Here is a 22,979-nt window from a genome sequence, read left to right on the forward strand (position 1 = left end):
CCTTCCTGCACACCAGGCCCAGACACAGAGGAACGGGCACTCGGTCGACTAGTGGCAGAAATGGGGAATCACTGGTCCTCCTGCACCTAAAGCAGTGGGAAGCAAATAACTTACTTACCTTATTAAGTAAGGGGAAGGCACAGTATTAACAAGACAGATGCACTTAAAATTGTATGTTTCAAAACACTGGGAGGTTAGACCTACCAGATTCACTTCTGATGAGAACGTAAGACCTTTCCTTGACACTTACTGGACTTGAGTAATGTCAATGCAAACAGATTAGCCGGGCTTTGGGAAAATCTTGCAAATTTCCCACCAAAACCACACATATGGCAAAACAGATATCTTTTCATATTTATGAACATTGTAAGAAATATATAATTACGGAGTCATGGTGCTGCCAAATTTCTGAAATTTTATTTTATGTCTGTGCTCTCCTGAATGCCAGGATGAGATCTGCATATAGGAGAGTGTATGCTTTGAGATCAGACACACCTAATTGGGTCTTTAGTCCAGGCACCACTTCTTAGCAGCTGAGTTATTTTGGGAAAAGCTGAACTATTTTTACTCTCCTTGCCTAATAATCTGTTTTTTCATTCATAAAATGGGTGTAATTGTGTAACTTGCTTTATATGGTTGCTGGGACGATTAAATAAGATGAAACAGTTAAAAATTACACCAGATGCTTGCTCCAAACAGGAAGCAAATATTAGCTATTATTATTAAAATGTGAAAAAAGCTATGAAAAACAGTTATCCTCTATGGATGAAACACATTAAAGCATTTAAAAATCTAAAGCTATCATTAGTACAATTAAAAAGATTCATATTCTAGTAAGACAGGGAAAGACATTTGACTAAGCAAAAACTTACTTCAAGGCCGCATAATAAAATGTTCCAAACCAAACAGCAGAAGTTATTAGATGCACTGGAATCAGAACTTTTCCATACTGTCTAAACGTCTTCTTGAATCGTTGATAAAGACTAATAGATTTGTCCTGCAAAGGATCAGGCTCTTCCTTTTTTTCTGGAGTTCCCTGAGCTGTGGCACTGGATGAAAAAACCCTCTTGAATGAAACACGTTGCTTCCCTTGCTTATGGCGAAGGACTCCTGGTTGGGGTGAATGAGCATCCAATGGCCTCCTTTCCTTTGCAACATACTGGGCAGCAGATAAATTCAACCATTGTTTTTGAGGGCCTTGTACCAAAACCACTTTGGATTCAGCATTGTACAAAAGTAAAGGTCCCTTTACATTTTGACAGCGTCCAAAAAGACCAGCGTTATGTGGCTCCAAGCATGTCCTGCGTGCCAGCCGAGATACAGTCCGTGGTACACTCCACTGCATTTTGAAGAGTGTTGATAGGTTTCAGTTTCTATAAAGACAATTGTTTTAAAAAATTAGGTAATACTGAGGCTTCCATTTTAAATCAATTCATTTGAAAATCAATCATTAACCATCAGGAAGTAAAAAGAGACACTGCTACATACTCCACAAAAACTGATGTTAGGGTATACAGTTTAAGCACAGTGTAATTTTTAAATCTCATAAAGGCCAGGTGCGGTTGCTCACGCCTGTAACCACAGCACTTTGGGAGGCCAAGGTGGGTGGATCACCTTAGATCATGAGTTCCGAGACCAGCCTGGCCAACAAGGCAAAATCCCATCTCCACTAAAAGTACAAAAATTAGCCAGGTGTGGTGGTGGGCACCTGTAATCCCAGCTACTCAGGAGGCCAAGGCAGAAGAATCACTTGAACCCAGGAAGCAGAGGGTGCAGTGATCTGAGATCGCACCACTGCCCTCCAACCTGGATGATAGAGCAAGACTCCATCTCAGAAAAATAAAATAAAATAAAATAAAATAAGCCAGGTGCGGTGGCTCACGCCTGTAATCCCAGCACTTTGGGAATCCGAGGCAGGCGGATTGCTTGAGGTCAGGAGTTCGAGATCAGCCTGGCCAACACGGCAAAACCCCGTCTCTACTAAAAATACAAAAATTAGCCGGGTACAGTGGCACGCGCCTGTAATCCCAGCTACTCAGGAGGCTGAGGCAGGAGAATTGCTTGAACCCAGGAGGTGGAGACTGCAGTGAGCTGAGATCATGACACTGTACTCCAGCCTGGGCAACAGAGTAAGACTCCGTTTCAAAAATAAAATAAAATAAAAATCTCATAAAACACATCATTTAAATATGATACGGTAAACTAGTCCAGCTGACACCATGGGGAATAATGTTTTGAGGCCTCTTATTCTATAGAAACAGTGTAGTACAGTGTGGGAAAAAATAAGATCTGGGTTCTGATGCTTTGGGGATACAATTCCACATAATTCCCTTTCAGACTCCAAGCCCAGGTCCACTACTAAAATGAAGATTACTTACAGGATTGTTACCAGGAACTACACAAAATTTCTGATGTAAAGACACTTTTGTAAACTAATGAGCATCATAAGTGTTATTTATGATTACAAATGTTGAGATCTGATGAACAGTTGATATAGCATTATTTACACTATAATGCCTTCAGACTGTTATCAAGTTATAAATCACTTATGCTATTGAATGGCAAGAAGAGACAGCCTGGTATTTATTTTCTTCCCCACCCCATATCAATGGGGGAAGAGAAAAAAGTGTACGGTGACGTCTCACTATTTGATCCAGCATCGGCACAGAACAAAGATTTACAAGACAAACAGACACAGTGGCTTGGGCTTGTGGTTCCAGCTACTCGGGAGGCTGAGATGGGAGGACACGTGAGTCCAGGTATTTGAGGCTATAGTGCATTGGTATTTGAGGCTATAGTGCATTTGCGAACAGCTACTTCACTCCAGCCTGGACAATACAGCAACACTGCAAGTCTTTTTAAAAAAAAAAAAAAGAATCATAGAGACTTCCAGATAATTACTTAGCCTCTTTAGACAAAGGTTTTCCCAGTGGCAAATGTAACTACAGTAGCCACTGCCATATAGTCAATCAGTCCCCTTCCTTCAACATCAGGTGGTGCCACACAAGCCTTCCCACTCCCAACGCCAGCTCTACCTTACTACTTCTAACATGTTCAGAACAGACAATTTAACTATATCCTAAATAACAGAGATCTGAATTAGCACCCCAATAAATTAGCACTCCAATAAATACAAATACTCCATCTTACATGAATATTCTTTATCTGGTGTACAAAGTTGACTGGCAAAATAAAAACTGTCATCGTATAAAAACATTCGTTAGTAATTATCCACCAATAAAAATTAATCCCCTGACTCATCCCTCCCTAATGAAAAATTAACATCAGCGCCTAACAGACTCTCACAGATAATCCGACAACAGTACAATTGAGTTGATAAGGGAAACTACAAGTCTTGCAAAATAAATAGGCCCCCAAGAAGTCTTTTAAAAAGCGATACTGGGCCAGGAGTGGTGGCTCATCCCTGTAATTTCAGTACTTTTTGGAATGCCGAGGTGGGCACATCACCTGGTGAGGAGTTCGAGACCAGTCTGGCCAATATGGTGAAAAATACAAAAAAAATTAGTCGGGCATGGCGGTGCATGCCTGTAATCCCAGCTACTTGGGAGGCTGAGGCAGGAGAATCACTTGAACCCCGGAGACAGAGGCTGCAGTGAGCCAAGATCGCACCACTGCACTCCGGCCTGGAGACAGAACTCCGGCATGGGCAACAGAGTAAGACTCGTCTCAAAAAAAAAGAAAAAAAAAAGTGATACTGGGGACTAATTTCAGACAAAGCAGACCGCAAACATTCTTTGATTATCAGAGTTAAAGAGGAGCACTGTATAATAACAATAATGAAAAGAAGACATAACAATCCTAAACATGCATATACCTAACAAGAGAGGACCAAAATAAATGAGGTGAAAACTGACAGAACAGAAAGGAAGAAAGAAATCCACTTAGAGACATCAATACTCCGGTCAACAACCTTGATAAACCCAGCAGGCAGAATGTCTGTAAGGATAGAGTTAAACTAAACAACAATGTTAATCAATTTTATCTAATTGACATTTACATAATACTACATTTAACAACAGCAGAATATACATTCCCCTCAAGTTCACATGGAACATTCAATAAGCAGACCCCATGCTGGGCCGTCAAATATACTGTAACAAATTCTAAAAAATGAAAATCATGCAAAGTTATGTTCTCAAACTGCAACAGAAGTATACTAGAAACCATTAACATAAAGATAGCTGGGAACTCGCCCCAACCCCAATTATGTGGAAAATTAAACAACATACTTCTAAAAAAAAATCTTCAAACTTCTAAAAAGAAATTTTAAAATACTTTGAAGTAATTGAAAACAAAAATACAACTTAACAAAATCTGTGGGATACAGCAAAGCAGAGCTTTGAAGACTAAACTTTGACCTTTTTCCTCTTGCCCAAATTCCTGTCTAACAGGTCTGGGGAGTCACACCCTGCAAACCATGAAATTTCATCAGAGGGGTTTTATTTAACCCTATATAAATGGCTGCTTTCCAACTGGACTCTGGCATAACTTCACATGACAGATAAAGAAGGAAATCAAAATATTTTACCCCAAAACATGCTTCTTTGCCCTATTTTGAAATGATCCTGCAAAGCCTTTTTTAAACTGTATTTGTAAAGACTCTATTAACATAATCAGAACCCCGCTTCCAGGTCTTCTCAATCCTGAAGTGGTTAACGGAGAGTCTAGCACCTTTTAAAGGTCTGAACCAGAAACATCTGCCATCTATTGTCTCTAAGGGCAGCCACCTTTGAGACTTCATCTAAGCATTAAGAACCTTGGTATCTACAACCCCTTATCTTAATTCAGACACTCTTTTCTATTGATTCCAGGTCTTTAGATAATAACTCTTCCAACCAATTGCCAATCAGAAACTCTTTTAATCCAGTTATGACCCATATGTCCCCACTCTGAACTATCCTGCTTTTCCACATGGAACCAATGTATATGTATACCCGACCTATACTGATTGATGTCTTATGCCTCCCTAAAACGTTTAAAGCCAAGTTGTAACCCAGTCACCTACGGCACGTGTTCTCAGAACTTCCTGAGACTGTCTCAGACCTTGTCACTCATAGTTGGTTCAAAATAAACCTCCTTAAACATTTCACAGAGTTTGACTCTTTCATCAACAGCTTACAGGAAGAATGCACATATTAGAAAAGAAGATCTACACTCAATAAGCTAAGTTACCTCCTTAAGAAACTAGAAAAGAGGAGCAAGCAGAAAGAAATAATAAAAATCAGAGCAGAAAGGCCGGGCGCGGTGGCTCAAGCCTGTAATCCCAGCACTTTGGGAGGCCGAGGCGGGTGGATCACGAGGTCAGGAGATCGAGACCATCCTGGCGAACACGGTGAAACCCCGTCTCTACTAAAAAAAATACAAAAAACTAGCCGGGCGAGTTGGCGGGCGCCTGTAATCCCAGTTAGTCGGGAGGCTGAGGCAGGAGAATGGCGTAAACCCGGGAGGCGGAGCTTGCAGTGAGCTGAGATCCGGCCACTGCACTCCAGCCTGGGCAACAGCGCGAGACTCCGTCTCAAAAAAAAAAAAAAAAAAAAAAAAAATCAGAGCAGAAAGCAACGAACATGAGGAAAAGAAAACAAAAAAATAATCAACAAAACCAAAACCTAGTTCTTTGGGGAAAAAATGAATAAAACTGATAAATCTCTAGCCAAGATAACTAAGAGAGAAAACAAATGACCAATATTAGAAATGAAAGGAGTCATAACTGATCCCACAGATACTGACAAAGTAATACAGGAATACTATGAATAACTTTAACTCGATGACTGTGAGAAAAGATCTTATCTGAGGAATGCAAGTATTTTTAACTACCAGGCCCAAAGAGACATTAAAATGAGACCGAAATCACGCCATACCTCCCCTCACCAACCCACCTCCTCTGAGTTGTGTATTCACCTCTTGAAACTGCTTGTTATTGCCGTAAGTAGCTACGAATTAACCTAATAATGCTATAATTCACAATCTATAGCTTCACAACATATAGCCAATAACTCAATGCTACCTCTGGAAACCAGTGAGAACTCCTGACAAGCAACTCTTTATTAGTTCATTCCTTGTCCCCCACAATTTGGCCTTTAAAAATCCACTTACTTATAACTGCTGCTAGGAAGTGTGTGTATTCAGGGCAACTTGAGTCTATGCTCCTGGGTTGCAATCCTCAGGCTCTGCCCAAATAAACTCTCTACTTAAAATAATTTTGCTTCAGCTTATTTCAGGTTGACACCCACAAATTTGATAACTTAGATGAAATAGACCAAGTCCTCAAAAAGACAAATTGCCAAAACCCACACAAGGAGAAACAAAAGACTTTAATAATCTTATATTCATTATTCATTAAAGAAATGGAATCAAAAATTAATAACCTTTCCAAAAGAAAAAAAAAACCCAGGCTCAGATTATTTGACTAGTGAATTCTACCAAACATTTAAGGAAAACATCATACAATTCAGAAAACACAGGCAGAGAAGACTAACTCATTCCATGAGGCCAAAAGTGCCCTAATACCAAAACCAGCTACATATAATCCAAGAAAGGAAAACTACAGACTAATACCTCTTATAAACATAGAAAGTAAAAATCCTCAACAAAGTATTAGCAAGTCAAATCCATCAATGTCTAAAAACAATCACACACCTTGATTTAATCCAGATATGCAAAGGTAGTTCAACATTTAAGAATCAACTGAGAATAATGGACCTCCTCTTGGCCAAGGGGACCCTGGCGAAACCTTGGAAGCTGAGTTCAGGTCACACACCTGTTACAGGTAGTTAGACAGGTATGTGGGGGCAGGAGAGAGCTCTCCCACCCACTAGAGATGTCTGGTGATGGTTCAGCAATTATCACACTACCTTTCTAAACGTGATCAATTGGCAGCAGGGGCCAGAGGGAGGACATTTCCTGATGGTCCACACCTGTTACACTCAAGCGTTAATTGAATGCAGGCACCAGGGAGAAGCAAAAATGGCTTCCAATAAAATCTCAGGTGTTGGATGAGTGAGCCGGGCACGCATTAAGAGACAAAATGACTGTGTATGACCTTCCAGGGGCACCCCACAGGAAAAGGGAAGAAAGCCTCAGATGGACGTGCAGACAACTTCCTAAACACACCGCTCGTGCTCACTTCCCAAGTGTAAGGAGGGCACTGTACATGCAGGTAGCCCACCCTAAGGAGAATCATGGGAAAAGTGTGCAAGACACTGGAAGTGGGTCAGCCTGTGAAGTCCTAGGATCACAGTTAAACACTGCATTTACCCTTCACATGCCCGCTTGGGTCTTTCCCAAGCATACTTTCTTTCCTGTTCTAAAGCCTTTTTGAAAAAACTTTCACTACTTCTCTGAAACTTGCCTCAGTCTCTTTTTCTTCCTTATGCCCATCAGTCAAATGCCTTCTTCTCAGGAGGCAAGAAACGAGATTGCTGCAGACCCGTACAAATTCGCCACTGCTAACCTTTGGATACCTTCCACCAGTAACACACCCTTCAATATACCCCTATCTCACTAACCTCCATTAGGCTTTCTTCCCCAGGAGATAAACAGAAACAGGCTCTCCAAAAGACTCCACACTGATAATGCCGATTACTAGCTTATCTTCCCAGGTACAGAATAAAGACAAGATGAGAGTAATTATTCTGATACAATGACAGGGGCAGGAGGCAGAGAAATTCTAGGCAGACAGGAGCAGGTCCCTGGCAAAACCCCACGTTCAAGCAGAAAAACCTGAAACGCACAGCCCAAAGTGAGAACTTCCAAACCTGTGTGCCCGCTCTCTCCTAACTGGTTCTTTCTGAACGTCTTGTTACCTACCAACGTCTTGTTGTCTTTTCCAAAACTACCTACAGCCCGGCCCCATCCTGTGCCTATGAAGACCCCAGACTCAGCTGACAGAGCGGAGAAGTGGCTGGGCGTCAGTGAAATCAGCTGGACTCGAGAGGCACCTTGACTTAGAGACGATGGCTGGATGAGGCAGAGGCAACTTAATTTCAGGGGAGAGCAACCCGCCCTTTTCAGCCCCTTCCCAGCTTCTCGCCCCGCTCAAAGAGGCTTTCATCACTCAATAAAATTCTCCATATTCACCATCCTTCAACCGTCGGCATGACCTCATCCCTCTTGAGCACTGGACACGAATTCAGGAGGTGCTAGTACGGGTCCCCACAAAGGCTGTCACTCTGGCTCTTTACCGTCACTGGCGGAGGGCAGCCACCCCACGCGACTAGCCAAAGGGTCCACTGAGCGGGTAACGCTGCTGTCTGCAGATGGCGGAGCTAAGGCAGCACTGCATCACGGCCTCTGGGGCCTTGGGGTCGCAGGCACCCCCGCCTGGATGCCGCCACAGGGCCTGCACGGAGTTTGCTCCAGCTCGCGTGAAAGCAGCCGGTTCCTGCACTCACTCGCGTGCGCGCTTTCTCCCATGATGGGTGGAGCACAGCGGACAGACTTTGCTCCTGCTGGCGGCAGCAAAGTGGCTGGCCGGTTCCCACGCTCATTTGCTCACATGCTCCCTCCCGTGAGGGGTTGAGTGGGGCAGGCCGAGTAAACAGGGAATCCCTGTCACAAGTCCTGTGAAGGGGTCAAGAAAATATCCTGCATCAGTTCCTTCATCCCTCCCTGAGGTATCTGCTTCCTCTGCTCCCTTTTCCTTCAAAGGTTCATCTTATCTTGTGTAAAATGTACATTTACCAGGCACTAAAACCTCACAAGTATACAAGTATTCCTGTCACTAAACCTCCTGAGAACCAAAAAACCAGCCACAGATGTGTCTGTAACTTGTGTTTTTTCTGGGCACGCCCTCAAGCTGGCCCAATAAGCCGCCACTGACTGGGACATCTGCCTCAGTCACTCACTTTGGTTATCACAATCAATGTAACCCACCATATCAACAGGCTAAAGAAATAATATGATCATATGAATTGATGGAGCAAAAGGCTGACAAAATCTAACACCTATTCCCAACACCTACTCATGATTAAAAACAAGCTTCTCAGCAAACTTGGAGGGGAACTTATTCAACCTGATAAAGAACATCTACAACAAACCTATTGCTAAACTCATGCGTACTTAATGGTGGGAGGCTGGACACTCGCCCATGGCTGGGAACAAGGCAAAGATGACAGACAACCTCTACCACCACCCTGATCCAACATCACACTGCAAGTCCTGGCTAGTGCAACAAGGCAAGAACAAAAATTTTAAAAGTACACCGATTGGAAAGGAAGATGAAAAACTTTTTATTGCATGTAGTAAGACTGTCTACGTAGAACATCCAAAAGAATCTATTAAAAGACTCCTAGAACTAATACGCAAGTACAGTGATTTTACAAGATCAAATATATAAGTTAACTGTCTATAGATACTAGCAATGATACATAAGAATTTGAAGTTAAAAAATACCATTTATATAATAATATACTCTCCAAAAATACTTAGGTAGTATAAACAAAATATGTATGAGACCTATATAAGGAATTCTGTTTTCTTTCAAACTCTGACAGAAATCAAAGGTCTAAATAAATGGAGAGACAGTCTACATTCACAGATAGAAAGACTCACTACTGTTAAGATACCAGTTTTTGTCAATATGATCTACAGATTCAACAATAATATCCGAATCAAAATCCTAGAAAACTGTTTCTTATATCAACAACCTGATTCCAAAGTTTATATGGAAAGCTAAAATACTCAGAACAGCCAACAAAATACTGGAGAAGAACAAGGACTGACATTTGTTAGTAGACTCACATTATTAGACTTCACCAAAAAGCAGCATCTGTGAAAGAAAAAATTGGTAAGGTGGACTTCACTAAACATAAAAAACATCTACTCTGCAACAGATACTGCTAGGAGAATGAAAAGACAAGTCACTAAGCAGAAAATATTTGTAAAACATGTATATGACAAAGGACTTGTATCCAATACAGTCACATATCGCATAGCTTCAGTTTCAGCCAGCAATGGACAGCATAAAAGATGGTGCCGTAAGATAACAGAGCGGAAAAACTCCAATTGCTTAGTGACATCGTATTCATGTGTTTGTGGTGATGACAGTGGAGGCAGAAGACAGTGATACTGATGATCCTGCCCCGGGTAGGCCCAGGTTAATGTGTGTTGTGCCTTCATTTTTAACAAAAACTTTAAAAAATAAAATAAAAGTAAAAATGTTAATAGGCAAAAGCTTATAAGGATAAAAATAAAGGTAAGCTAAGGTTTGTTAGTAAAGAAATTTTTAAAAATAAACTTAGTGTAGCCTAAGTGTACGGGGTTTATGAAGTCCACAGTAGCACACGGTGACGTCCTAGGCCTTCACACTCACTCACTCACTCACCCAGAGCAACGTCCAGTACTGCAAGCTCCAATTCACGGTGAGTGCCCTGGTGCAGGTGAACCATCTTTTATGCGGTACTTTTACTGTACCTTTCCCCATTTAGGTATGTTTAGACACAAAAATATTTACACTGTGTTACAACTGCTTCCAGTATGCAGTACTGTGCTGTACAGGCTTGTGGTCTAGGAGCAACAGGCTGCACCATCTCGGTTTGTGTAAGTACACCCTGTGATGTTCTCACGACGACAAAACTGCCCAACTATGCATTTCTCAGACCACATCTCTGTGAAGCAGCGTGTGACTGTATACAAAGAACTCTTAAAACTCAACAATAAGAAAACAACCCATTTACAAAATGGGAAAAAGATCTGAACAGAGACCTCATTAAGATCTACGGACGGCAAAAAACACAGAAAAAGATGTTCAATGCCACATCATTAGAAAATTGCAAATTAAAAACAGTAAGACACTACTACAAACTCATTACAATGCCTAAAATCCAAAAACATCAACACCACCAAATGCTGGTGAGAGTGTGAAGCAACAGGAACTCTCACTTATTGTTGGTGGGAATGCAAAACGGTGCAGCCACTTTGGAAGAGAGTTTAATAGGTTCTTAAAAAGATAAACATACTCTTACCATACAATCCAACAATTGGCCAGGCATGCTGGCACACACCTGTAATCCCAGTTACTGAGGAGGCTGAGGCACAAGAATCGCTTGAACCTGGGAGGTGGATGATGCAGCCTGGGAGACAGAGAGAGACTCTGTCTCAAAAAAAAAAAAAAAAAATCCAACAGTCAAGTTCTATTTACCCACGTGAACTGAAAACTTACGCACCAAAAATACCTGCACGTAAATGTTTAAAGCAGCTTTATTCATAATTGCCAAAACTTAGACGCAACCAAGATGTCCTTCAATAGGCGAATGGATAAACAAATTGTGGCACCTTCATACAAACAGAACATTATTCAGTAATAAAAAATGCACTATTAAGCCATGAAAAGACATAGAGGAACTTTAAATGCATATTGCTACGTCAAAGAAGCCAGCTTAAAAAGGTTATTCTGGGCCGGGCGCGGTGGCTCATGCCTGTAATCCCAGCACTTTGGGAGGCTGAGACGGGCGGATCACGAGGTCAGAAGATCGAGACCATCCTGGCTAACACGGTGAAACCCCATCTCTACTAAAAATACAAAAAACTAGCCGGGCGAGGTGGCGGGCACCTGTAGTCCCAGCTACTCGGGAGACTGAGGCAGGAGAATGGCGGGAACCCGGGAGGCGGAGCTTGCAGTGAGCTGAGATCCGGCCACTGTACTCCAGCCTGGGCGACAGAGCAAGACTCCGTCTCAAAAAAAAAAAAAAAAAAAAAAGGTTATTCTGGGAAATCACACTTTCCATACTCTCACACAAACACCAAAACAGTTTTTGGCCAGGTACAGTGGCCCACATCTGTAATTCCAGCTTAAGAATTAAGAACTGGCCGGGCGCAGTGGCTCACGCCTGTAATCCCAGCACTTTGGGAGGCCGAGGCGGGTGTATCATGAGGTCAGGAGTTCGAGACCAGCCTGACCAACATGGTGAAACCCCGTCTCTACTAAAAATACAAAAATTAGCTGGGTGTAGTGGCGGGCGCCACAATCCCAGCTACTCAGGAGGCTAAGGCGGAAGAATTGCTTGAACCCAGGGGGCGGAGGTTGCACTGAGCTGAGATCACGCCACTGCACTCCAACCTGGGCGACAGAGTGATATTCCGTCTCAAAAGAAGAAGGAAAAAAAAATTAAGAATTAACTCAGATTAAGAATATCTGAATATTCTAGGATCCTAAGAATATCTGAGGATCCTAAGATCCTAAGATTAAGATCCTAAAATCAGGATCTTAATCTTATTAATTCAGATTAATAATATCCAAATATCCTAGGATTCATTCCTTTCCACTTCTTACTTTTTATTTATTGCAGAGACAGGTGAGTCCAAACTGCTTTTGCAAGCCCCCCGCCATTTTGCAGACCTTGGTCAAAGTGAAACATCCCCAGGGGCTCAGACCATGAGAACACCCTGCCCAGCCACTTGACCACAAGGCACAGGAACATTTTTACCATACGCCGCCAGGCAGGGGCCCAGCTGAAGGAACATCCCTATCATATCTTGCTGGGCAAAGGGCCCAAGGAACACACTTGGCCAAACGGCCAGATGATAGAAACATCTTACCAATATCCTCCCGGGCAGCAAGCCGTACCGCCCAGACCCCCCGCCCCCCATACCTGTAAGCACTCCAGCCTACAAGCGGCAGTGGCTACTGGCATTAAACTGGTCCCCCACCTCTCAGGTTTATGCTGGACATAAATGCCCGCAGTTGCTGTAGAGCCACCCTCTTTCTGTGTGTGTCTTTCTTTAACCTTCGTCTTCCCTTCAAAACCTAACAACAGGGACTCGCTATGTTGCCCAGGCTGGTCTCAAACTCTGACCTCACGCTATCCCACTTTAGCCTCCCCAAGTGCTGGGATTACAGGCGTGAGCCACCATGCCTGGCCTCGATCTCTTTCTTAATCACACTTTGGCTGCTGTTTTACATCATATTCAGTTTGCTGCTTAGAGGAAGGAAAACGGTGTGCAAGTTTGTTGATAGTACTTTCTGGGTTCTTATTTTCCTACTCCCTAATGCACTGATGGCTCCAATTTAATTTCTACTATATAATCCATCTCCTTCAGCCTAATCTGCTTTGGGGGCTTTCTAACACCACATAAACACGCTGAATGAAGGATGGAGCCGCGGCTAAATTCTTAATTCTCAGAAAAGATTAAATTCTGCCCCCCTAGTGAATTCCTATGGAAGCTCATTAATAATTCACTCATTTCCAGAGCAGTCTTAAATGCCAAGTGTCCCACTTTAAAAAAAATCAATGATTTTCCAAAATCACTAGATAAATCTATTCATTTATAAAAAATATTTATATCGTTGTATCTTTTTAGAGGATCTGAGTCATAGTTACTATCTGTAATGGTGACATAAACGCAGAATCCAGTTCCCTTGCATCCTCTCCTTTTCACTTCTGACAGCCTGCAATAAAGAACGGAGGCTTTGCCATCAGAAAGACCTGAGCGCTAACATTTTCTTAGCCTTCTCCTTATCAGTAAAACTAAGTTATCCTCTTATCGCGTGGTATTTATGATGAGATAAATGAGATGGTTAAGTGTCTAGCACTTACTACGCTATACCAATAATTATTAGTTCTAGCTCCCTTCATCATCTTCTCATCTATGACCTGGTCAAACCAAGTTCATATTCTTCCTTCATCTAAACTTTTGCCATTATTTAATTTGGGTGACCATGCAAAATCCTACGCTAAGGGAAAAAAAACTCTTTTTCTTTCTCTACTGTCACACTCAATGTAGAATACTTCTACAACTGAATGTGAAGGCGTTTTCTCCACACATCGAGCAATTCTCCGGGGGACGCCAACTGGGTATCCTACAATTCAATTTAATTCTGATACTGTCGTATTTGAGTTAAGAGCCAGAATCTACAGATCAAGGGCTCAGTCCTACAAGACTACTCCTACTCCCCACTTCAGACGCACACACAAGCAGTAAGCTGTTACCCACGCCTCTCAACAGGCTACACATTCAGGTTCCCACACAGTAAGTTGTTACCCGCGCCTCTCAACAGGCTGTACGTTCAGCTTCACAAGCAGTAAGTTGTTACCCACGCCTCTCAACAGGCTGTACGTTCAGGTTCCCACGCAGTAAGTTGTTACCCACGCCTCTCAACAGGCTGTACGTTCAGGTTCCCACGCAGTAAGTTGTTACCCACGCCTCTCAACAGGCTGTACGTTCAGGTTCCCACGCAGTAAGTTGTTACCCACGCCTCTCAACAGGCTGTACGTTCAGGTTCCCACGCAGTAAGTTGTTACCCACGCCTCTCAACAGGCTGTACGTTCAGGTTCCCACGCAGTAAGTTGTTACCCACGCCTCTCAACAGGCTGTACGTTCAGGTTCCCACGCAGTAAGTTGTTACCCATGCCTCTCAACAGGCTGTACGTTCAGGTTCCCACGCAGTAAGTTGTTACCCACGCCTCTCAACAGGCTGTACGTTCAGGTTCCCACGCAGTAAGCTGTTACCCGCGCCTCTCAACAGGCTACACGTTCAGGTTCCCACACAGTAAGTTGTTACCCGCGCCTCTCAACAGGCTGTACGTTCAGCTTCACAAGCAGTAAGTTGTTACCCGCGCCTCTCAACAGGCTGTACGTTCAGGTTCCCACGCAGTAAGTTGTTACCCACGCCTCTCAACAGGCTGTACGTTCAGGTTCCCAAGCAGTAAGTTGTTACCCGCGCCTCTCAACAGGCTGTACGTTCAGGTTCCCACGCAGTAAGTTGTTACCCGCGCCTCTCAACAGGCTGTACGTTCAGGTTCCCACGCAGTAAGTTGTTACCCACGCCTCTCAACAGGCTGTACGTTCAGGTTCCCACGCAGTAAGTTGTTACCCGCGCCTCTCAACAGGCTGTACGTTCAGGTTCCCACGCAGTAAGTTGTTACCCGCGCCTCTCAACAGGCTGTACGTTCAGGTTCACAAGCAGTAAGTTGTTACCCACGCCTCTCAACAGGCTGTACGTTCAGGTTCCCACGCAGTAAGCTGTTACCCACGCCTCTCAACAGGCTGTACGTTCAGGTTCCCACGCAGTAAGCTGTTACCCACGCCTCTCAACAGGCTGTACGTTCAGGTTCCCACGCAGTAAGCTGTTACCCACGCCTCTCAACAGGCTGTACGTTCAGGTTCCCACGCAGTAAGCTGTTACCCACGCCTCTCAACAGGCTGTACGTTCAGGTTCCCACGCAGTAAGCTGTTACCCACGCCTCTCAACAGGCTGTACGTTCAGGTTCCCACGCAGTAAGCTGTTACCCACGCCTCTCAACAGGCTGTACGTTCAGGTTCCCACGCAGTAAGCTGTTACCCACGCCTCTCAACAGGCTGTACGTTCAGGTTCCCACGCAGTAAGCTGTTACCCACGCCTCTCAACAGGCTGTACGTTCAGGTTCCCACGCAGTAAGCTGTTACCCACGCCTCTCAACAGGCTGTACGTTCAGGTTCCCACGCAGTAAGCTGTTACCCACGCCTCTCAACAGGCTGTACGTTCAGGTTCCCACGCAGTAAGCTGTTACCCACGCCTCTCAACAGGCTGTACGTTCAGGTTCCCACGCAGTAAGCTGTTACCCACGCCTCTCAACAGGCTGTACGTTCAGGTTCCCACGCAGTAAGCTGTTACCCACGCCTCTCAACAGGCTGTACGTTCAGGTTCCCACGCAGTAAGCTGTTACCCACGCCTCTCAACAGGCTGTACGTTCAGGTTCCCACGCAGTAAGCTGTTACCCACGCCTCTCAACAGGCTGTACGTTCAGGTTCCCACGCAGTAAGCTGTTACCCACGCCTCTCAACAGGCTGTACGTTCAGGTTCCCACGCAGTAAGCTGTTACCCACGCCTCTCAACAGGCTGTACGTTCAGGTTCCCACGCAGTAAGCTGTTACCCACGCCTCTCAACAGGCTGTACGTTCAGGTTCCCACGCAGTAAGCTGTTACCCACGCCTCTCAACAGGCTGTACGTTCAGGTTCCCACGCAGTAAGCTGTTACCCACGCCTCTCAACAGGCTGTACGTTCAGGTTCCCACGCAGTAAGCTGTTACCCACGCCTCTCAACAGGCTGTACGTTCAGGTTCCCACGCAGTAAGTTGTTACCCACGCCTCTCAACAGGCTGTACGTTCAGGTTCCCACGCAGTAAGTTGTTACCCACGCCTCTCAACAGGCTGTACGTTCAGGTTCCCACGCAGTAAGTTGTTACCCACGCCTCTCAACAGGCTATACGTTCAGGTTCACAAGCAGTAAGTTGTTACCCACACTTCTCAACAGGCTATACATTCAGGTTCACAAGCAGTAAGTTGTTACCCACGCCTCTCAACAGGCTATACGTTCAGGTTCCACGCAGTAAGTTGTTACCCACGCCTCTCAACAGGCTATACGTTCAGGTTCCCACGCAGTAAGTTGTTACCCACGCCTCTCAACAGGCTGTACGTTCAGGTTCCCACGCAGTAAGTTGTTACCCACGCCTCTCAACAGGCTGTACGTTCAGGTTCCCACGCAGTAAGTTGTTACCCACGCCTCTCAACAGGCTATACTTTCAGGTTCACAAGCAGTAAGTTGTTACCCACGCCTCTCAACAGGCTATACATTCAGGTTCCACGCAGTAAGTTGTTACCCACGCCTCTCAACAGGCTATACGTTCAGGTTCCCACGCAGTAAGTTGTTACCCACGCCTCTCAACAGGCTATACGTTCAGGTTCCCACGCAGTAAGTTGTTACCCACGCCTCTCAACAGGCTACACGTTCAGGTTCCCACGCAGTAAGTTGTTACCCACGCCTCTCAACAGGCTATACGTTCAGGTTCCCACGCAGTAAGTTGTTACCCACGCTTCTCAACAGGCTATACGTTCAGGTTCCCACCTTGGGTTCAATTAATTTGATGAACTTTCCGTTGGAGAAACTAGCAAGACTTACAAGCCAGGTTTTAGGCAGAATTACAGTTAGGCCCTGGCCAGGATGCATGCGCTGGTGCACTCTGGCCCACTTCCCTGTAGCTGCTGAGAGTCACACAGCGTGCTGAACCACCTGCTCCCCACTGTTCCTATAAACGGAATCTCTGACGCTGGATCTTTTAACCTAAGAATTGGTTAAAATGTTTTCCAGATCCGATCCTGAATTCCAGCAAAACAGCTCACACCAAACTGTCTGAAGACTCCAAACTGTCTGAAGACTCCCACCAAGGAACGAACTCAGCAAAGGAATGTGGTTTCTTCATCTCCCTGTCACCAGACTTCACCTCTCACTTCTCGATTAATCAGCAATCCCCACACTTTAGCCCATCACTTGTCCAGAATCCTTAAAATCTCCATCTCCAAACCTCTCGAGGAGGCAGATTTGAAGTTCTTAAAGCAAACTAAATATGGCTTAAGAATGACTCCATACTTCTACGTTTGAGTCCTTGTGGACGAACTATAACCTAGCTTAATAGGCAGACAAGATTGAAAACCCAACTTAAGAGTATGCACCTGTACAACAGCCGAGTCTTGACCAATTCCAGCGGCCAGCCATACTTCAACCACTCACAGACTGCTAAGTGTTCACATAAGGCAAATGCCAACCTGTAGCCCATCCAGCTGTTTCTATACCTTGCTTCTGATTTCCGTATATCACTTCCCGTTTTTTGTCTATAAATCTTCCACCACGTGGCTGCATGGGAGTCTCTCTGAATCTGCTTTGAGTCTGGGGGCTGCCTGATTTGCAAATCGTTCACTGCTCAATTAAACTCCTTTAAATGTCATCCAGCCTAGGTTTTTAACAGATTGTGTCAGAAGTGGGATCCGAAGTAGAGCTTCTAATGACCCCCAGGAGCGCTGAATGAACAAGCAGCGTACCTGCTGGACCCACTTGTGTCCTTCTATCTCTCAAATGACCCCCAGGAGCGCTGAATGAACAAGCAGCGTACCTGCTGGACCCACTTGTGTCCTTCTATCTCTCAGAGCAGCTGGGGATCGTGGTAAGTTCTCTCTCAGATTTCGGAGTTCTACACATTTGCGTTTTGAGCTCTCGAGTTTCTCTGAGCAAATTTCTGATCCAACTGGGTTTAGAAATCACAACAGAAATTGAACTGGGTTCAGGATCAGATTGGACCCGGTAATTAACTGGTTTGGATCCAGTTAGGGGCCTCTTACATCTGACTGGGTCAGAAAGAAACTGGTGGTAAATGGTAATATTGCAGGGGGTGTAAAATTTGGTTTTTAAAAATTTGGAACGATTTTTGTGTTCTACCCCCCTTTGTTTCATTTTTCTTGTGTGTTTAGGTAGGAAAAAAAAAATCATTGGCTAAGTTAATCAAGGGAACCTGAGGGTAAAGCCAACATTTTAGGCAAAAATAGGATCCTTAATTTCTGGAAATCAAGGTTCCTTCCAGCTTATACATCAGGCCCAGAGAGCAGCAAACTCTTACAGAATGGCCAAATATTACTAAAGCTAACCTACAGTGGAACGGTGGGAATAAACAAAATTCACTGAAGTGCATTTAAAAATGAAGGCTCTCAGAAATTAAATCTACTAACCTTTTAGCTTAGTTATTATCCAGATCCAAAGGAAATAGACTGCAGTATCAATTGGCTGACTTTGGCTAAGTACATTTTACCTGAGTAAAGGATGGAACTGGGTTAGAGGCCCTCCCCTCAGTAAAGTCTCTCTTGGACAAAAAATGGGTTACAGGTGACAGGGCCCAATCAGGAGAAAATTGGAACCTTGCCGGTTAGATATTCGGCGCCCCCACGCAGCCGGTTGGGCAGCAACTTGCAAAATCAAGAGACTTTTACCTGTGGTTCCACAAAACAGAAAAAGATGATTTTGCTTTGTGTTGCGGCTTGGCCCCCAGGGCTGTGGTGCCGCCAGCCAGGTCACAGGGCTGCTCAGAGGAAGGGACTCAGAAGCCTGGCATGTCAGCCAAAGGGTAAGAATTTCTTGCCAGTCAGCCTTCTACCTCTTTCCCTGTGCAAACTGGCTGAATCAATGGTAAAAATCAGTTTATCTCCTGTAAAGTTTTGAGCAATGGGAAAAAGAATTTATGAGGCCAGTCTTAAAGCTGTAGCCAATCTGGTATGCTTGCTTTATGTGTCTTCCTGTATCATTCTGTCATAAAGACAGCCAACTTAAAACAGAGCACGGGCTTGAAACCCCGTAAGCCCACTGCTCAAGACGTCCCAGCAAGCGGGTCAGTAACAGACTTTGCTGTGGGTCCCTCACGCACACAAAAAACCTGTATGAGGTCTCCATTTTGTTTTACGTCCTTGGGAGCCTGATGTTGTGACCACGTGGCTACACTTTCTCTTGCTCTCTGCCTTCCAGGGAACAGGAATTTTAAGGTTCATGTCATAGGTAGCTCTAAAAATCATCCTGAGTAGTTAAAAGCCTTTGCAAGCTCAAAATTAATTACTCTAGACTCCTCCTGGAAAGCGCAGTGGAGGCTGCCCAGTGCTGCAGCTCAGCAGCTAAGGTTGTCTCCTTTCATGGTGGTGATCTGAGTCCAATTCCTGGCTTAGGGAATGAGTTCGTTCTTGTTTGATATCTGCATAACCGTTACCATTTGCTGATTCTCTTCCCCTCCAGGAACCGTCTAATTCTCCTTTCTCAGAGCACCTGTGAGGCTGCTTTTAATAAAGTTTAAATGCCAACAATATCAGCCATTTAGCCTGGCTAAAAATGGGTAACAGGAAATTTAAAAGGACTTTAAAAAAAAAAGAGGGCTGTGGTTAAAAGTCAGCTTAATTACATGCCGATATTCAAGCTCTAACAGCATGGGACCCCTTGGGAAAAACAGGAGGCACCAGAGACCCCATTTTGGGAAAAACTTCTATTTTCCTCATGAAACCTCAGGAATTGGAAGTGGATAGATTCCTTTCAAAATCTAAGGCTCTGTACTGTTTTGCATTGTAGTATCTAACATTTTTTACTTTTGGGGATATCAGCAATTGCTTCACATTATGAAAGAGGTTTGGTATGTAATAATTAGGTAGGAAATATACTTTTAGGGATGTCTGGTGCCAGCTATGGGGAAATACTGAGCTCTGCACGTTTGGATCAGAGAAGCATGCTCTTGGCAACCTAGGAAGTATGGAGATGTCCCCAACCCCACTGAAAAATAAGACTCCTGTAGGGGATGGGCTAACTACAAATAGGCTTATTGGTTTTGGGTTGCCCTACAATTAAATGCACAGTAAAAGCATTGCACTGTCTTTTCCAATAGGATCTCCCTCTTTTGGGGGACCCATAAAAATGGGACCCTTAATTTTGGTGATCTCTTTTTGCCTTCCAGCTGTGCCTGCTTATTAGGCACTAGAAACTGCATGTTTCCCTAGCCAGTTCTTCCAAAGACTCCACCCTAAAGCCAGTAATCCAATTAAGAAACTTAGAAACTAGGAAATAAAAAAACCTTACAACTACTTAATTTTCTTCCATCTGTGTAGTTATATATGTGTTGTGTATATAGTGTTTATGTAAAAAAGCTCTAATTAATTGCCTTAAAGAAAAACAAGCACTTCAACATTTTGAAAGAAAAATAAAAACTGTAGTATCTTTTAGTTCACATAACTTTAGTGATCTTTGGGAAATAAAAACAGCTTGGAAGGTTATTTGTAAAATAAAAACATTTGGTCTAAATTGTGCAGGTCAGATATTAGGTTTGCTAAATGCTTTAAGGTCATAAACTACTTGCCTTTTAAAAAAAAGAGATTTTATGTAAGAAACAATTTTGGACGGCAAATTCTTTTCCCAAAGTAAAATAACTAGTTGTTTAAAAAGAGGGATGTTTAGGACAAGTCAAAGTCCAAGCATGCCATAGATGGTCTAAGTCATGAAAGAAATTTATGCACCAAAAATAAAAGATGCTAAGAGTTACCATAATAACGTGTAATTAAAACTCCTAAAAAAAAAAGTTTTACATGCAAGGCATGTGAGTAAAGTGAATTGTGTTTTTGATAAAAGATTGTAAGGCATGGGAGTATAACTTTTTGCCTAGAGGGTGAAGAGGTTTTTTAATTAGATAACACAAAATTAAAGGTTTAAGTTGTGTAAGGTTTATAAAAACTAATCTTGTAAAAAGAAATTGTTTGTGAACATATTGACTAAACTTAAAGGGGTGTGATTCAGCATTCCATAAATTAAACCTTGAAATAAAAGCACAATAGGGTTTTCTTAAAGCGCTGATCTACTCTTTCACAAAAATTGCAAAGGGTTATATAAGGTTTACAAAAATCTCACCTCATGGTCAAACTGGTTAAGTATAATACAAAGTGTTTTAACCTTTAACGTATTTGATAGGCTTCTGAAAATCAACTTTCAGCTTCAGAAATTGTCTTTTCTAACTTTGGGATACTACATAGGGCCCCTGAAGCATCCGAGAGAGGTAAGCACAGGATTATTTGGCATGTTAAGTTACATGTGAAGAATTGTCAAATAAAAAATTATGTTTAACCTTCTTCAAGTTATATTTTAGTGAATGTTAATATATGTTCCAAAATTGTGTAAGATTTCTAAAATTAACATGTCTGTGTATATGCTATCCATAATTACAGTTATTATGTTGTTTTAGACCATGGAAATAACCACATTTCCTTGTCAACTGTGTCTTCATAACTATTTAAAGTCATTTCCACAGTTAATTGCTTAATGCTAATGCAGTTTCTAAAAACTTCATAAGCACATAAAAGCCTAGAATATGGTATCTTTTAAAAGACTCATGAAAGGATGGAAACGACCTAAAAAGCACTCTTGAATACAGGTTTTCTAGTAACCTTAGAATCATATCATTTAAACCGGGTAAGAATTCCTGGAACTTTAATAAAAAGACTGACTAAAAGACTGACTGGTTCATAAAACTGCTAACCCAAGTAGACAGAAATTAATTGAATACCAAGAAAATCCTTTGCCAGATTTTCACGTTAAATCAGCTGGTACTGAAATTGTTTAAAAACACAATTTAAATGAACTCCATAGTCTAAGTCAAACTGCCTATGATAACCCATCAGTTATCAGTGCTATGCACCTAATTTGGAAAAACAACTGGCATTCAAGAGGACTTAAGTCTAAAGTTAATCAAGCACGGACACATGGAGAACCAGGATGGCCACCTTGTCCTTCCTGAGTCCTTACAGCTTTTGTTACTAAAAGTTATGCTTCCCATGACTCATCATGGAAAAGATAAAATATAATTTGAATATATTGGTGTGGTAACTTATACATTACTAATTTTTTTTTTCTTTTTAAGACAGAGTCTCACTCTGTCGCCCAGGCTGGAGTGCAGTAGCACGATCTTGGCTCACTGCAACCTCTGCCTTCTGGGATCAAGCGATTCTCCTGCCTCAGCCTCCCGAGTGGCTGGGACCACAGGTGTGTGCCAGCACACCTGGCTAATTTTTGTATTTTTAGTAGAGACAGGGTTTCACCATGTTAGCCAGGATGGTCTTGAACTCCTGACCTCAGGTGATCCTCCCACCTCAGCTTCTCAAAGTGCTGGGATTACAGGCGTGAGCCACTGTGCCCGGCCTGCTAAAATAGTTTCATAACCAATGTTTAGTTTGTCAAACCCACATGCCTGAGAAGACAATCAAAGCTTCAGGTATATTTGGCTACCTGATGGGTCATTTAAACATTTGTAGAGGGATTTCATTCAATTGTCATTTTCAATGCATGTTTTCTGGTTGTACAAAAGTTTTCCCATGCAAGAGGACTGACGTTATAACACTAAGTTATTATGCCACACTGTAATTTTATGGTTCACTGAAGAAAATCAATCCCTTCATGATCTAGAACCCGAAGACTGAATATTCTGAGAACATCACAGAAAGATTGTCCTTGCTATCCACACTGCAGCAAAACTTCAGGACTTGTATTTTGGCTTCATCATCTCACAATAGAGAAGGGTCCCTCCACGATGTTGTTGGAAACCTCAAGGTAAAGCTAACCAGGGAAATTTCTCCCCAGAAAAAGATGGCATCCTTGATGTAAACAGCTTTTCCCAAGATCACAGAGCAAGAGTTCTACTACCAT

At 43.1% G+C, this 22,979-nt stretch overlaps 1 protein-coding gene across 4 annotated transcripts in view; it reads right to left on the bottom strand.

Annotated features, from left to right (window-relative positions):
- The window catches only part of LOC105478943 (family with sequence similarity 210 member A), a 63,410-nt gene that overhangs the window by 18,939 nt on the left and 21,492 nt on the right, over positions 1-22,979 (bottom strand). For all 4 annotated transcript variants that reach the window (XM_011736697.2, XM_071085769.1, XM_011736699.2 and 1 more), the window contains one exon: positions 873-1,373. In XM_011736697.2, coding sequence (XP_011734999.2) covers positions 873-1,345 — 473 coding nt within the window. In that variant the 5' untranslated portion in view covers positions 1,346-1,373. The remainder of the gene's footprint in view (positions 1-872; positions 1,374-22,979) is intronic.

The sequence above is a fragment of the Macaca nemestrina genome, chromosome 19 (genome assembly GCF_043159975.1).
Source record: "Macaca nemestrina isolate mMacNem1 chromosome 19, mMacNem.hap1, whole genome shotgun sequence".
Lineage (NCBI taxonomy): Eukaryota > Metazoa > Chordata > Mammalia > Primates > Cercopithecidae > Macaca > Macaca nemestrina.